Source organism: Pithys albifrons, chromosome Z (assembly GCF_047495875.1).
Source record: "Pithys albifrons albifrons isolate INPA30051 chromosome Z, PitAlb_v1, whole genome shotgun sequence".
NCBI classification, from domain to species: Eukaryota; Metazoa; Chordata; class Aves; order Passeriformes; family Thamnophilidae; genus Pithys; species Pithys albifrons.
The window spans coordinates 8,675,893-8,690,175 of NC_092497.1; the positions used below are offsets into that span (position 1 = coordinate 8,675,893).

The following is a 14,283-nucleotide window of genomic DNA, read 5'->3' on the forward strand; positions in this document are numbered from 1 at the left end:
TGACTTGCTGGTTGCTCCCTAACCTGTTAGGTTAACCCAACCCACAGATGCAAAAGGGGTTTGTGGTTACTAATGAGCTGCAAAAATGATGGTTGCTGTATAGCTTGTGGTATGCAAATATAAAGTAAATTAGAGCACTCTTGAAACCCCAGCATACTCTGAAGGGTGGTGACAGGTGATTTTTTTCTACTGTAACTAGGCTGTGTGAGAGCTGGATTGTGGTGAGTGCTTCCTTCTTCCACTCTTCCAGTAATGACATGCTCTGAAGAGGTACATGTGCTGCTGAAGCTGTAGTTCTGAAATCTACATTATAAATCAGGTGATCATGAAGTCTGGCCAGAAGTTGTTGGCTTGGCTGTCTTTATCACTAAACAAGCAAGCAGGTCACTAATTTAACTTGTCTAGGTCATTTTTCCCTGCTGCCATTCCCCTGAACTGCAGCTGCCAAATTATGTTTGGGTACGCTGGGGCAGTAGGTTGGAAAGGAAGGAAAACCCTGGCTGTGTTTAGTCTTCCCAGAGTAGAACAATACTGACAGAGTATATGTATGCAGTATTCAGATTATCAACAGATTAACACCTATAGCTACAACTGACAGTGTACAGAATTGTCCCGTCATGAGTTGCTACTAGGAAAGGTAACACTGGCATTTGTGGAGGATTTTCTGTTCATGCAGTCCCACACTTACTGAAAGATTCAAGTGGCTGCTTCATCTAAGGATGTCCTGACTGAACTCTTGGCACTTAACTCCGTAAATAAAGGTCTAAGCAGTGACTTCTTTCAAAATAATCCATTTAAATTAAAAACGAGGCACCTTCTGGCTAGTTCGTAACTTGGCTGCATAAACAGAGGTGCCACGAGGGGCAGGAGAAGGAACCTCTTGTGACTTGACTGGTTCATTCTTCGCTTAGTGCTAATTCAGATGCTAAATTGTTTGTTTAATACTGAGGATTTATCAGGTGCATGGTTGAGTATAAGAAATAGGAAACAACAGTTTATGTAATTCAGCATTTGTGGAGTTCAAGAGCTTGTGGTGATGCTGCCCACACTGTCATCGTTCACCATGTTCTTAACAGAGTGTTTGACACAGTAATTCCAGTTGCTGCCTGCGTCCCGATCTGACAACACATTCCCTGTGGTGCTTGTTTGGGACCCTGAGCTGTCCTGCTCGGTGTATAACTAGTAAGCTGCTCTTACAGTACCTATTAGACTTCACTTTTTTTTTTAAATACTGTAAATCTAAACAAGCTTTGGGGGCATTTTGGCACTGAGCTCCCAGAGCTTCTCTTTCCCTAAGCAGCTGCTGTGGTGCACAAGTACAACTGTGCTCTGAGCATCCTCAGAGCTGCTGCTCCAAATGTCTAGTGGTGGAGAGAAAGCGTGGAAGCAGGGAGCAATCTGAGTACTGAAATACCTGATGTTATCCAAAGATAACTGGGAAAGGAGGGCGTCTTTACTAGTGAGGAAGAAACAGATACAAGTTCAGGTTTTCAGAGATGCTTTGAAGTTAGTTCCGGAGAACTTTGTCTATTGCAGCATGGATACTTTCTATCATCTGAGACAACTGTAACAAAAAGTTTACAAGGACGCTACTTCGTCTTTACCTGAAAACTGCTCAACTAAGAAGTCCAATCTGCATCACTGATTTCCTGTTACAGCTAGTTTTCACCTGTACTCACCATCGAGTACCCCTTGAGCTTCCTCAGTTCTTTAATGAGTTCACTGTAACCTTTTTTGCTCTTCTAAAGAGCCTCCTCACTGTTGAGAGACTCTTGATGCTGGTGTCCAGGTGTTAGATAAATTATTTCTTGGTGTAATGGCCTCATTACACTTTAGGCCTTGATATGATTCAGTTATTGCAGACCTGGGGGGAGGTTAACAAAGCTTGGGCAGCACGATGTACCACTGATAGTGGGCACAGAGAATACAGAATCTACCAGTCACAAGGACATTTGGCAGAACTCCCAAGAAAAGGGAGAAACTAACAAAGTCAACTGAGTTGAAATCAGCTTCGACTGGATAAAAGGTAACTCTGCTGCCAACTCAAAAACCCCACTAACTCAAGAGAAAACCTCAGCATGCAGACTACTTAGCATGAGAAATTAGGGAATTGTTTAATCAAAATAAGAGAGAATACTTATTAACGAGGGAACTATGTAACTTGTAGCCAAGGAACATTAATGCCTTTGTTTGCTAAAATGTATAAATAGTGAAAGGTTTTGATAGTAGTCATGCTGGCTCTGTGGACTTCCCATCCAGCCCCCGTTGCTGCAGAACTGTAAATAAATCAAGTGCCTCAGCTCGGTGTGGGGATCTGGCTCTTCAGAGAGCCCGTTTTGGGACAACAGCACTGGAGCACAATGACACTGACTGCGTGGGAAATCGAATCATAGAATCAGCTGGGTTGGAAGAGACCTCTGAGATCATCAAGTCCAGCCCTTAATCCAGTCCCACTTTGCCAGATCGTGACACTCAGTGCCATGTCCAGTCTCACCTTAAAAACCTCCATGAACAGTGTTGGAAGGAAGGGAGAAGTCTCTGCCTTCTCCTTGCCAAGGGGCCTCAGAGAAGGGAGACAAAGACCAGTTCAGGTGTCCAGGCGAAAAGAATCAGCTTGAAGGAATCTCCAGGTCAGATTTTGGCATTAATATGAGGTTACTTCCAAACAGTTGACATTTGAATCAAACTGTCATATTTTAATTTGTTGTCCTTCCCAATACTAATTTGTGCACTACATCAGAGTTGTTTCTGTCTGCTCAGTGCACTGTTTTGTCTCTGATACTGTCTGGTAGGTTTTAGTAAAGTACTTAAAGCAGCTGAACTTGCAGGGTATGGGGAGGAAAAGAACAGCGAAAGAAAGGCTTTAAATATAGTTTGGTCATCCACTGTAAATTAATGTAGGCATTTGTGCAAACAATCAGTAGCAAAGGCAGATGAGATCCTGAAACTAAAACATAGAGTGTCAGCCTCTCTGCCTGAGAGGGACACCTGGACTCTCTGCAGTGTTTTGACTGAGAATAGCAGAGCATGGTTTGGTACCTGTGATCTTTTGTATTAGCAGGAAGATAGTGCTTAGTTAACCTTATAAATCTAAATTTCCCCACAGTTTTTATTTCAACAGTTTAATAAGCACCATTTGAAATATTTAACATGTAGAAAAATAATATTGGGCTAAATATGTCTCTCTGAAAGCATCTCCTGAGAAGAATCCAGGAGTCTAAATGCTGACTTCTGGAGTGTGGGCAGTCAGTTTGGTGTGTTCTCTGCATCTTTGCTGTACAGACTGCTAAGTGCTTCAAGGCTGGGAAGTGTCAGACTAAAATGGCACACACAGTACCTAAAATAAATTAGGATTTGAGACTATTATTATAGGTGATTTAGACTATTCTAGAAGCAAATGTTCTAGTGGGTCAGGTTCTGAAGACCAGGGCTGTTAAGACATTAAAATTATAAAATGCTTAGCAGGTAGAAAATAACTAAATTGCCAGATAGAAAACCTTCCATCTGATGGGTTTTGCTTATCTCCTGGGGACAGGATAATGTGTTAATGAAGTTGAAGTTTCCTTGAGTTATGTGACCAAGGAATGGCAGGGTCGTTCCAAGGAAGGGAAGTGACTGACCATTTATCTTGTGATACCCTGGCATCAAGTGCTCCTGTGCTTCATTCCAGTGCAGGTGAGCTGGGTTTGTATGGATATCTCTGCAAATCTCATGCAGTCTGACCAAGCCAAAGCATTTCTGAGGTGGGAGTGCCCGGGCTCCCCAGGCTGCTACACATGCAGTTCATGCTCCAGATTCTGTAGAGGAGCTGCTGCTCTGCCATACAGACACTGCCTTGCAGTTGTGGAAATGCTGGTTATTAGAGTGGGATTGCAGACATTTTTGCCATAGTACACAACTTGAACCCAGCAGCTGCAGCTGGTTTCCTGGGATACCGGAGGAGAAACTGTGAGCAGATTAGATGTTGTTCCGGTTTTGCTCTTGGACTCACTGACTGGCTTGTCAGTGTTGTCTAATCAACTTACATTGCAGGTTTGTTTGAAGTGTACCATATTTGGAATGGATTAGCAAAATCAATATGATGTAATTTGTTTTGTAGCACGTGAAGCAGAAGGCTGAAGTCAAAGGCAGAGTTCTTTATTGTTCCCCCTGCTTTCTGTGGTAGATGCAAGTCATCTGCTTGTGTAGCTCTCAAGTATCCTGTTAGGAAGGTTATGGATTCTTGACAGTGCTGCATATTAGTGTGAATTTCTATCTTAAAATGAGGCACAGAGGATAACTTGTCAAGCCTTCTGATACTTGTTTTTTTTGTACCCAGATGAGTTGTATGATCTCTGCTTTTTACACTGATGCTCAAAGTTAGCAAGCTCTGACCTGAGCACTTCAAATGTTGGGAATATCAAAAAGTCCCTTAAAAGTGATCTTTTTTAGAGTTTCTCTTTTCACATAGTGAATACTGAGCAGTAACCTTCAGAACAAAACTTGCATGCTTTCCATAACAGGAATTTGTAGGAAATCTCTTGGCATTTGTGGTGGTAATTTGTTGGGGTTGGAGAGGATAACTTTTCCAAACTTCAAAGCATAGCATGTTAATTGGAAATTGTATTGAGTATCTTGAATTGTAGTTTGAGAGACAGATCCTTGCCCTATTGCTAAAGCCTGGTTTGGTTTGTATGCAGATATTTAAAGTTTTGACCTTGATTGGACTAAAGTTAATACACTTTAAAGTCCTTCGACAGGGGAGTGGCCAGGAAAAGAGGAGACTGAGCATCAAGCAATCTGTAGCTAAAGGTACCCTGTTTGGAAGAGGGAGATCCTGGCTGAGAAATGTTTTTTTTCACTTCCTCTGTTTCTACATTTGACTTGAAAGAAAAACACAAATAGTTGACGTCGTTTATACTATATGTGAATCCTGCTACTTCCTGGGATAGTAATGGCTTTGATTTCCCCTCCTCAACTGGCATGGCAGTGGTAAGTTTGCTGTCTCCTGCTCCACCAGGTTTCAGAAAACACCAGCTTCTGCTGACCTAATTGGTGCCAAGGTGGTAATTAGGGTTCTAAAAGCTCTGAAGAAAGTCCTGTTATGGTAGGTATTCATGGCTGTACTAACAAGTGGGAGGCAAAGTGGGAGTTAAAAGGGATTCTCTTATCTCTGTATGATTGCTTAGTATTGCTGTGCAGGGGAGGAGAACTCTGCTGCTACTGCAAAGCATCTTACGAGCAAGGAGATGTTCTAACTGATATGTAAGCATTGCTTCTGGCTGTGCTCAGGAGCACTGAGGTGTTCTGTTAATAGAGCAGGGGATTACAGTCCTGTTATTGTACTCCCAAGAATATGGCCATTTATAAGAGCAGTGTGAAGATTTTATTTAAAATTAACAAGTTTGAGAAGGTAGTGTTTGTGTGAAGACTAAAATGAGCACTAGTGATGTTCCCTGTCCATGGGTTTGATGCATAGGAAAAAAGTTCTGCCACTTCATGGGACCACTTTGTCCTTCAAAGTCTGGCAGAGTTGCTGAGTTTTAGGTGTTTATAAAGCAAGCATGTTTGCCTCAAGCTTTGAGTAGCGTGGTATAAACCTCTGCTTCCTGTGGGACAGTTAAAGGCAAAGTGGTTTTGGGCATTGTCTGATATTCTGTGTTGCACCAGAACCATCCCTATTGGATATAGAACAGGATAATGCTGAGCAGGAAGGGGCAACATTAAGGGTCAGATGTGCAGAGGTGGTTTGTGGTGCTGCTTGGCTGAGCTGTTTGTGTGCCCCACACAGGAAATGGGTGATGGCATCGGCAAGGTCCCTGGCTGTGGATCTGTCTTGACAGTGTTTTTGTGGGTCCATGTTACACGGGTTACCCAAAATCCTACTTTGGTGTACTTTATAGGCCTCAGTGGTGCTGTTTCTGTGTAATCTCTGTTTTATGGGGCTGGCTCAGAATTGTGGAAGGATGTGGAGGCAAATTGTTCTGATCTGGACATGCATAACCCTCTTGGTACAACAGGGGAGACTCTTGGATCTGATACTCAACTTCCCAGACTGCTTTCTGTGCCACTGAAGGTCACTGCTGTTGTAGTGCCTGGTGGAGATCATTTTGCTCATCTGAAAATGCTTTTCCTTAGAGACAATGAAAACTGAAAACACATGTGTGGCATAAAGGGGTTTCCTAGTCTAAGGTTTCCATCCTGTAGCTGCTCCTGTGGAGGAAGGCGGCTGAGAGCAGTGCAGAGTAAATAAAGCAGCTGCAGGAAAACAGTTAACTCCTCTTGGCTGGTCACCTTGCAGTGTTACTCCATCCCAGACAATACTGTGATCTCCCCCAAAATCTGCCAAGATATACGGAGCTTTTAAATGCACATCATTCCATGCTTATTCCATGGTAGCATCTGCTGAATTCTGAGGGTTTTTTCAGGAAATGAGTTCCATGCAGGAATATGACTAACAATGTAGAAGTGTAGCTCTGTAGGCTACATAGGGGGAAAGAAATTATTTTTGGCTTCCAGTCAATTTGCAGTATAATTTTCATCCCAAGGTCTAACACAGCAGCATGGTTTCTTAAATTTATAATTTAAATAATAGATGCTGATGCTTACCTTTTTATGTATTATTTGCCAGTCAGAGAATCTCTTAAGGGCTATAGTTTTTATTTCATTATATCCAGGTCTTCTAAAACAAACCCTGACAACTGGCAATTACTGTAAACATACTGGTAATGTGTAGATGGCTTTTAAGTTACTATACAAACAGATGCATAACTTTTGGAAGTATTCAGGGGAAAAATATTAACATCAGTTCTATTAATTGATTTTGGGGAGATTTTACTTTGCATATCAGATGGAATATAAGAAAGATAGAGACATACAGTTGTCAGACAAATCTGTCAGCTGCTAAAACCCAAACTTCTGAAGTACTTTGACAGTGTCTAGCCTGCAATTGTTGTTGCAAAGTGCTGAAAGAGCATTAACTTTTTCAGTGTCTGAACCTTGTAACTACAAACAAAAACTGGCAGTTTTACCCAGGACCTGATGCCAGATGCTCCAGTTCTTTAAGGGCACTTACTAGAACCTAAATAATATGTTGAGTTGATGCAGCCAAATCATTAAATGTGATTTTTTGCTCTCTTAAAGGCAGTGTTACATCTGTATTAGTGCTTACCATGAAGTGTAATGTTACAGGGCTTTTCAAAAGAGAGAAACCATCTTCCTGGTAATGGGCCATGTCAGAGTGGCTGAAACAAGTTGCAAGATTGAAGGAACTCCATAGTTAATGATACCTGCTGGTCTTGCCAAATGGAATGCAAATAGAACTGCTTCCAGTTGATAGTGCCAGAGTTCACACTCTGGAAAAGCCCTTTTACAGCAGCAAGACCTTCTCCAGCCATGTAACCTATGGAAGATGGTGCTCTGATATCAGTGTAGAATTGCTCAAAGGATGTGTGTCTGCACAGCAAATCCTTAAACATCCTTACCTTCTGTGTGCATAGACAGTTTATTTAAAAACAGTGATCTACCTGTGCCAATATAACTTGATGCAGATATTGGGTAAGGACACTGCTCCTTTCTCTCAGAAACTTTCAGAATTCTTTACTGAGTTTATGTACTTAATGTTATTATATGTCTAAAGTTGAGGATCAGAGTCAAGCTGGTGTGTTCCCTTATTGAATCAATACAAGGCAGAACTTGCAGGCAGACCCATATTTAAATCATCCTGCTTGGTCCCAAGTCTGTGTGTGTGTATGTCCGTGTGTGTGTCCGTGTGTGTGTCCGTGTGTGTGTCCGTGTGTGTGTCCGTGTGTGTGTCCGTGTGTGTGTCCGTGTCCGTGTGTGTGTCCGTGTCCGTGTGTGTGTCCGTGTCCGTGTGTGTGTCCGTGTCTGTGTGTGTCCGTGTCTGTGTGTGTCCGTGTCTGTGTGTGTCCGTGTCTGTGTGTGTCCGTGTCTGTGTGTGTCCGTGTGTGTGTGTGTCCGTCTGTGTGTGTGTCCGTCTGTGTGTGTGTCCGTCTGTGTGTGTGTCCGTCTGTGTGTCCGTCTGTGTGTCCGTCTGTGTGTCCGTGTCTGTGTCCGTCCGTGTCTGTGTGTGTGTCCGTGTCTGTGTGTGTGTCCGTGTCTGTGTGTGTGTCCGTGTCTGTGTGTGTGTCCGTCTGTGTGTGTGTCCGTCTGTGTGTGTGTCCGTCTGTGTGTGTGTCCGTCTGTGTGTGTGTCCGTCTGTGTGTGTGTCCGTCTGTGTGTCCGTCTGTGTGTCCGTCTGTGTGTCCGTCTGTTTGTCCGTGTCCGTCTGTGTGTCCGTGTGTGTCCGTGTCCGTGTGTGTCCGTGTCCGTGTGTGTCCGTGTCCGTGTGTGTCCGTGTCCGTGTGTGTCCGTGTCCGTGTGTGTCCGTGTGTGTCCGTGTGTGTCCGTGTGTGTCCGTGTGTGTCCGTGTGTGTCCGTGTGTGTGTGTGTCCGTGTGTGTGTGTGTCCGTGTGTGTGTGTCTGTGTGTGTGTCTGTGTGTGTGTCTGTGTGTGTGTCTGTGTGTGTGTGTCTGTGTGTGTGTGTCTGTGTGTGTGTGTCTGTGTGTGTGTCTGTGTGTGTCTGTCTGTGTCTGTCTGTGTCTGTCTGTGTGTGTCTGTCTGTGTGTGTCTGTCTGTGTGTGTCTGTGTGTGTGTGTCTGTGTGTGTGTGTCTGTCTGTGTGTGTCTGTCTGTGTGTGTGTGTCTGTGTGTGTCTGTCTGTGTGTGTCTGTCTGTGTGTGTCTGTCTGTGTGTGTCTGTCTGTGTGTGTGTCTGTCTGTCTGTGTGTGTGTCTGTCTGTGTGTGTGTCTGTCTGTGTGTGTGTGTCTGTGTGTGTGTGTCTGTGTGTGTGTCTGTCTGTGTGTGTCTGTCTGTGTGTGTGTGTCTGTCTGTGTGTGTGTGTGTCTGTGTGTGTGTCTGTCTGTGTGTGTGTCTGTCTGTGTGTGTCTGTGTGTCTGTGTGTGTGTCTGTGTGTGTCTGTCTGTGTGTGTCTGTCTGTGTGTGTCTGTCTGTGTGTGTGTGTCTGTGTGTGTGTGTCTGTGTGTGTGTGTCTGTGTGTGTGTGTCTGTCTGTGTGTGTGTCTGTCTGTGTGTGTGTCTGTCTGTGTGTGTCTGTGTGTGTCTGTGTGTGTGTGTCTGTCTGTGTGTGTGTCTGTCTGTGTGTGTGTCTGTCTGTGTGTGTGTCTGTCTGTGTGTGTGTGTCTGTCTGTGTGTGTGTGTGTCTGTGTGTGTGTCTGTCTGTGTGTTTGTGTGTGTGTGTCTGTCTGTGTGTGTGTGTGTCTGTGTGTGTGTCTGTCTGTGTGTTTGTGTGTGTGTGTCTGTCTGTGTGTGTGTGTCTGTCTGTGTGTGTGTGTGTCTGTGTGTGTGTGTGTCTGTGTGTGTGTGTGTCTGTGTGTGTGTGTGTGTCTGTGTGTGTGTCTGTGTGTGTGTGTCTGTCTGTGTGTGTCTGTCTGTGTGTGTCTGTGTGTGTGTGTCTGTGTGTGTGTGTCTGTGTGTGTGTGTCTGTGTGTGTCTGTGTGTGTGTGTCTGTGTGTGTGTGTCTGTGTGTGTGTGTCTGTCTGTGTGTGTGTGTCTGTCTGTGTGTGTGTGTGTGTCTGTGTGTGTGTGTGTGTCTGTGTGTGTGTCTGTCTGTGTGTGTCTGTCTGTGTGTGTGTGTGTGTGTGTCTGTGTGTGTGTGTCTGTCTGTGTGTGTGTGTGTCTGTGTGTGTGTGTGTCTGTCTGTGTGTGTGTGTGTCTGTCTGTGTGTGTGTGTGTCTGTGTGTGTGTGTGTCTGTCTGTGTGTGTGTGTGTCTGTCTGTGTGTGTGTGTGTCTGTCTGTGTGTGTGTGTGTGTGTGTCTGTGTGTGTGTGTCTGTGTGTGTGTGTCTGTCTGTGTGTGTGTGTGTCTGTGTGTGTGTGTGTCTGTCTGTGTGTGTGTGTGTCTGTCTGTGTGTGTGTGTGTCTGTCTGTGTGTGTGTGTGTCTGTCTGTGTGTGTGTGTCTGTCTGTGTGTGTGTGTGTCTGTCTGTGTGTGTGTGTCTGTCTGTGTGTGTGTGTCTGTCTGTGTGTGTGTGTGTCTGTGTGTGTGTGTGTCTGTCTGTGTGTGTCTGTCTGTGTGTGTCTGTCTGTGTGTGTCTGTCTGTGTGTGTGTGTCTGTGTGTGTGTGTCTGTGTGTGTCTGTGTGTGTGTGTGTCTGTGTGTGTGTGTGTCTGTGTGTGTGTGTGTCTGTGTGTGTGTGTCTGTCTGTGTGTGTGTCTGTCTGTGTGTGTGTCTGTCTGTGTGTGTGTCTGTGTGTGTGTGTGTGTCTGTGTGTGTGTGTGTCTGTGTGTGTGTGTCTGTCTGTGTGTGTGTCTGTCTGTGTGTGTGTCTGTGTGTGTGTGTGTCTGTGTGTGTGTGTGTCTGTGTGTGTGTCTGTCTGTGTGTGTGTCTGTCTGTGTGTGTGTGTCTGTCTGTGTGTGTGTGTCTGTCTGTGTGTGTGTGTGTCTGTGTGTGTGTCTGTCTGTGTGTGTGTGTGTCTGTGTGTGTCTGTGTGTCTGTGTGTGTGTGTGTGTGTGTCTGTGTGTGTGTGTCTCTGTCTCTGTGTCTCTGTGTGTGTGTCTCTGTCTCTGTGTCTCTGTGTGTGTGTCTCTGTCTGTCTCTGTGTCTCTGTGTGTGTGTCTCTGTCTGTCTCTGTGTCTCTGTGTGTGTGTCTCTGTCTGTCTGTCTGTGTGTGTGTGTGAGTGGCTTTCAGGTCCCATCACTGCCAACCTGACTGCGGGTCACCGTCTGTGGACTGCCTGAGTGCCAGCAAGGGCATTGGCTTATCCTTGAGCATCTGCTAATTCATAATCACTTACTTTATCACCACTAGAGGCTCCTCCAAGTCATGTTTTGGATTCATTTCTGTGTCAGGAAGCAGCTTATGCTTTGACTACCATGCAGATGTCCGAATCTGGCAGTGCAACACCTCTTTACAAGCAGTGAATTATTATTCTTTTTAAAATCAAAATACAGACATTCTCTTGATACCATGGCTGAACCCAGATCATCTGTTTGAAATAGTTACTGGTCATTAACTACTGATGAACCTTAAAGTGATGTTGACTAGAAGCTTCTTACGTTGTTTGCTTAGGTCGAAAAAACAGGCATGAAAATATTTGATGATGAGTGTGGCTAAATAATTTTCATTAACATCAAGTATTCATCCCAGCATAGATAAGGCTGTAATTATCAACACAGATTATCTTATGGTTCACAGCCTTTCTCAGGTATCTGTACTTACCCTTATGTTCTCAAAACATTGTCTTTTGCTTCAAACTGCTTATTACTGTGCTGTAAGTTGGTAAGGTGTAAGCATCTTGCATCAGGTACCCTGTGTCTGATCTAATGCCCTGTAGGTTTTCAAGAGTTAATCTGATAAGACAGGAAAGAATATCACCATGAGTTTGTGTCTAGCATACAGATATGGATGAATTGCCTGTTCTTTGCCATTCTTGAGTTTGGCAGCGTTAGCTTGTTCCTCTTACAGTCAAGTCCTGTGCTCAGGTATTAGGTTTTTGCAGATGTGTGGGTATCATTTTTCTCTACACTGAGTACATGATAATCCAGTTTCCAAACTGACTGTATGGATGCTACAATTTTTGAGTGTCAAGTGTGCTGGAGCACTGTATTTGAGCTACTGGACACACAATTTTTGTAGATTAAGTGGTCTGTGTAGTCACAGAAAATTACATATGATGATGCTGTTATTTAGAAAGTGGAGTAACTTTTAGATGAGACTTTGTAGGAATACAATATGGCTTATTTTTGTAGAGAGTTCAAGATAAAGAGGTGCTGTGTGTTACTAGTGTACACATGAGAACTCTTTAGAAGGTAATTTTTTATTATGTGTTCCTCTAGCATTGTGCTACTCTTCTTAAACGTCGCAGCTTTAAGAAGCAGAGTTGAAAAACAAGTTATCAAAAATCACCAGAAGGTAGATACCAGCAGGGTCTATGTAGAAGGTGATGTCTCATAGTAGAAAACATGTTCTGTCTGGAAGTTCTCTACCTTTTTTTTCCCCCTGAGATGTCACCTGTTCCTACAAGTCTGTCACCATAAATGTAGCACCCCTTGCAGAAGCTCTTGCTGTCAGTTATATGTCAGTTTATCTTGTTGCTCAGCCTGGGCTGGTCTGCTTCTTTTCCCCATTGTTGTGTGAGGGCTTCTCTTCATCAACGCCACAGTTCTTGGTGACAGCAGACTGTGGATCCACCACGGATCTTGTCCCTGCTGCACCACTTCAGAGAGATGACTTACCTGTCACAGAAATTTATTTGGAAGTTAAGTCAGATTTCCCACTTCAAGAGCAATATTTATTACACACCTAAATATGGGAAATAAAACTAAATGAGTTATCATTTTGCCTCACATCCTTTCTTGGTCCTGGCAGGAGATCCTGCATAATGCTACAGCTGTTTAGGAGTTGCTTTTAGTCACACAACTGTACAACTTTCTTACACGACCTATCTTTCTCCATCCCAATTACAAGATTCCTTGCTTGTATTCTCATTTTACCTATGTCTCATTAAATTTCTGTCTTGACCTTAATCCTCTTGACCTGTGGGAGAGTGAAATGATTCTTCCTGACTGTGACTCTTACCCTGAATGCCTTCAAACTTAATGGTTTCAGTTAATTAGATTCAAGCTTGACTTTCAAGGATGCACAGCATTCATGTACCAAGCTTTGCCTGACTGCACTGGTTCTGCTTTTATCAGAAGTATGTAAAGGGTACCTTAAATTGTGCTGCACTGCAGATGACTCAGACTGCTTCACACCCTTTTGCTGGCTCTTTCAGAAGATTTTTCAGCAAATTGAGGATTCTGGCTTCATCTGGATGTCATATTAGTAACTGACATGGCAACAAGTTGGATCACAGGTGGAAAAACCAATGCCATCTTTCACTTCAGTGTTGTACTTTGTCTTGTATATCCATCTGGCCTGAAAGATGTATTTTTAAGCATCTGCATATTAATGATGAGCAAGAACAATTTTGTAGGTTGTTCTTGCCTAGCTGTGTGTAATCAGGTTGTTAAATGGAGCATGAAAGAGCGGGAGGTGATTTCCTGGTTATCTGTAGGAGCTGAGGACTTTACGGCCAGGGACTTGTTCTGTTTCCCTATGGCCATGTGGGGCATGTGAGGTCTCTGTGGTATAAGGTCTATGTGGCAGCTGGCAAAAGACAACTCAGAATGAGTTTCAAAGAACAGTAGTGCTTTGAGGCCACTGAAGGCAGTTCAGTAACTTTTCCTTGTGACTACAGCAGTCTGATCTGCTTTTCTTTTTTTTTGAAAGCAAACATTAGCATGAGAGCCACTTGTCTGCCTGTTGTAGTGCAGCTGTTGCACATACAATTGTAAGAGCTGGATAGTGTGTCAGATGCTGCTGCTTTTACCCCTCAGCCCAGGCAGGAGTACTTTATAGTGTCATAAGTAGCTAATAATACTCTGCAGCCCTCCATGATCTACCTCCGGTTTTTGTTTTAGAGTGGGTGGCTGTATTTTGAAATCATTAAATGAATTAAACATCATTTGAGCTGGGCTCCTTTTGCTCAGTAGACAAAAGCTTAAATTAAAACTTTAGCACTTCAGTAATATTGTGGAATTTGGAAGGGTTGTCTTTTTTTAAAAACCAAGTCTGGTATCTTGGGTAACATTCATCTTTCTTTAGTTCTCATCCGTTGTAGTGCCACTTACTGGCAACCCAGTCATCGTTGCTCTTGAGTAAAGCCATAATTGATTGTGATGCTGTGACCTCCAAATCTAAGCACAAGTCAGAGGTGAATCATAGAATTGATTGGGTTGGAAAAGACCTCCGAGATCATCAAGTCCAACCCTTGGTCCAACTCCAGTCCCTTTACCAGATCATGGCACTCAGTGCCACGGCCAATCTCAGTTGAAAAACCTCCAGGGATGGGGAATCCACCCCCTCTCTGGGCAGCCCATTCCAATGCCTGAGCACTCTCTCTATAAAGAATTTTTTTCTGATATCCAAGGTTAAGAATGACAAAATGCTGAATGCCTCTTTAATTTGGCACCACACTAGCAAAAAAAACCCACCCAAAAGCTGTTACTGTACTAAATAGCCTGAGGAGCAAGTATGGGTATGTATCAGCTAATGCACTTGCCTAAGCTAAAACTTTGAACTTGGCCAGTTGGAAGCAGCCTGTGATAATGAGGCTGACAGGTGCATCATGCAGTAATGTCATAATTTGCTTTTGTGTCTCAAATAGAAGCTTCTCACTAGCAAACACCTGCTGACATAGTGCCAGTCCTGCAGAGAACTGGAGGATGCTGGGCAGCGAGGCAACTT

At 43.8% G+C, this 14,283-nt stretch overlaps 2 protein-coding genes across 2 annotated transcripts in view; both read left to right on the plus strand.

Annotated features, from left to right (window-relative positions):
* Positions 1-14,283, plus strand: part of UBE2R2 (ubiquitin conjugating enzyme E2 R2) — a 58,743-nt gene that overhangs the window by 21,475 nt on the left and 22,985 nt on the right. The window lies entirely within an intron of this gene.
* On the plus strand, positions 7,803-9,214 carry LOC139684436 (uncharacterized; the record flags this gene model as incomplete). The annotated part of the gene is made up of 2 exons (XM_071580396.1): positions 7,803-8,094; positions 8,436-9,214. Coding segments are annotated over 2 exons (1,071 nt in total), but the record flags the coding sequence as incomplete, so codon positions are not given.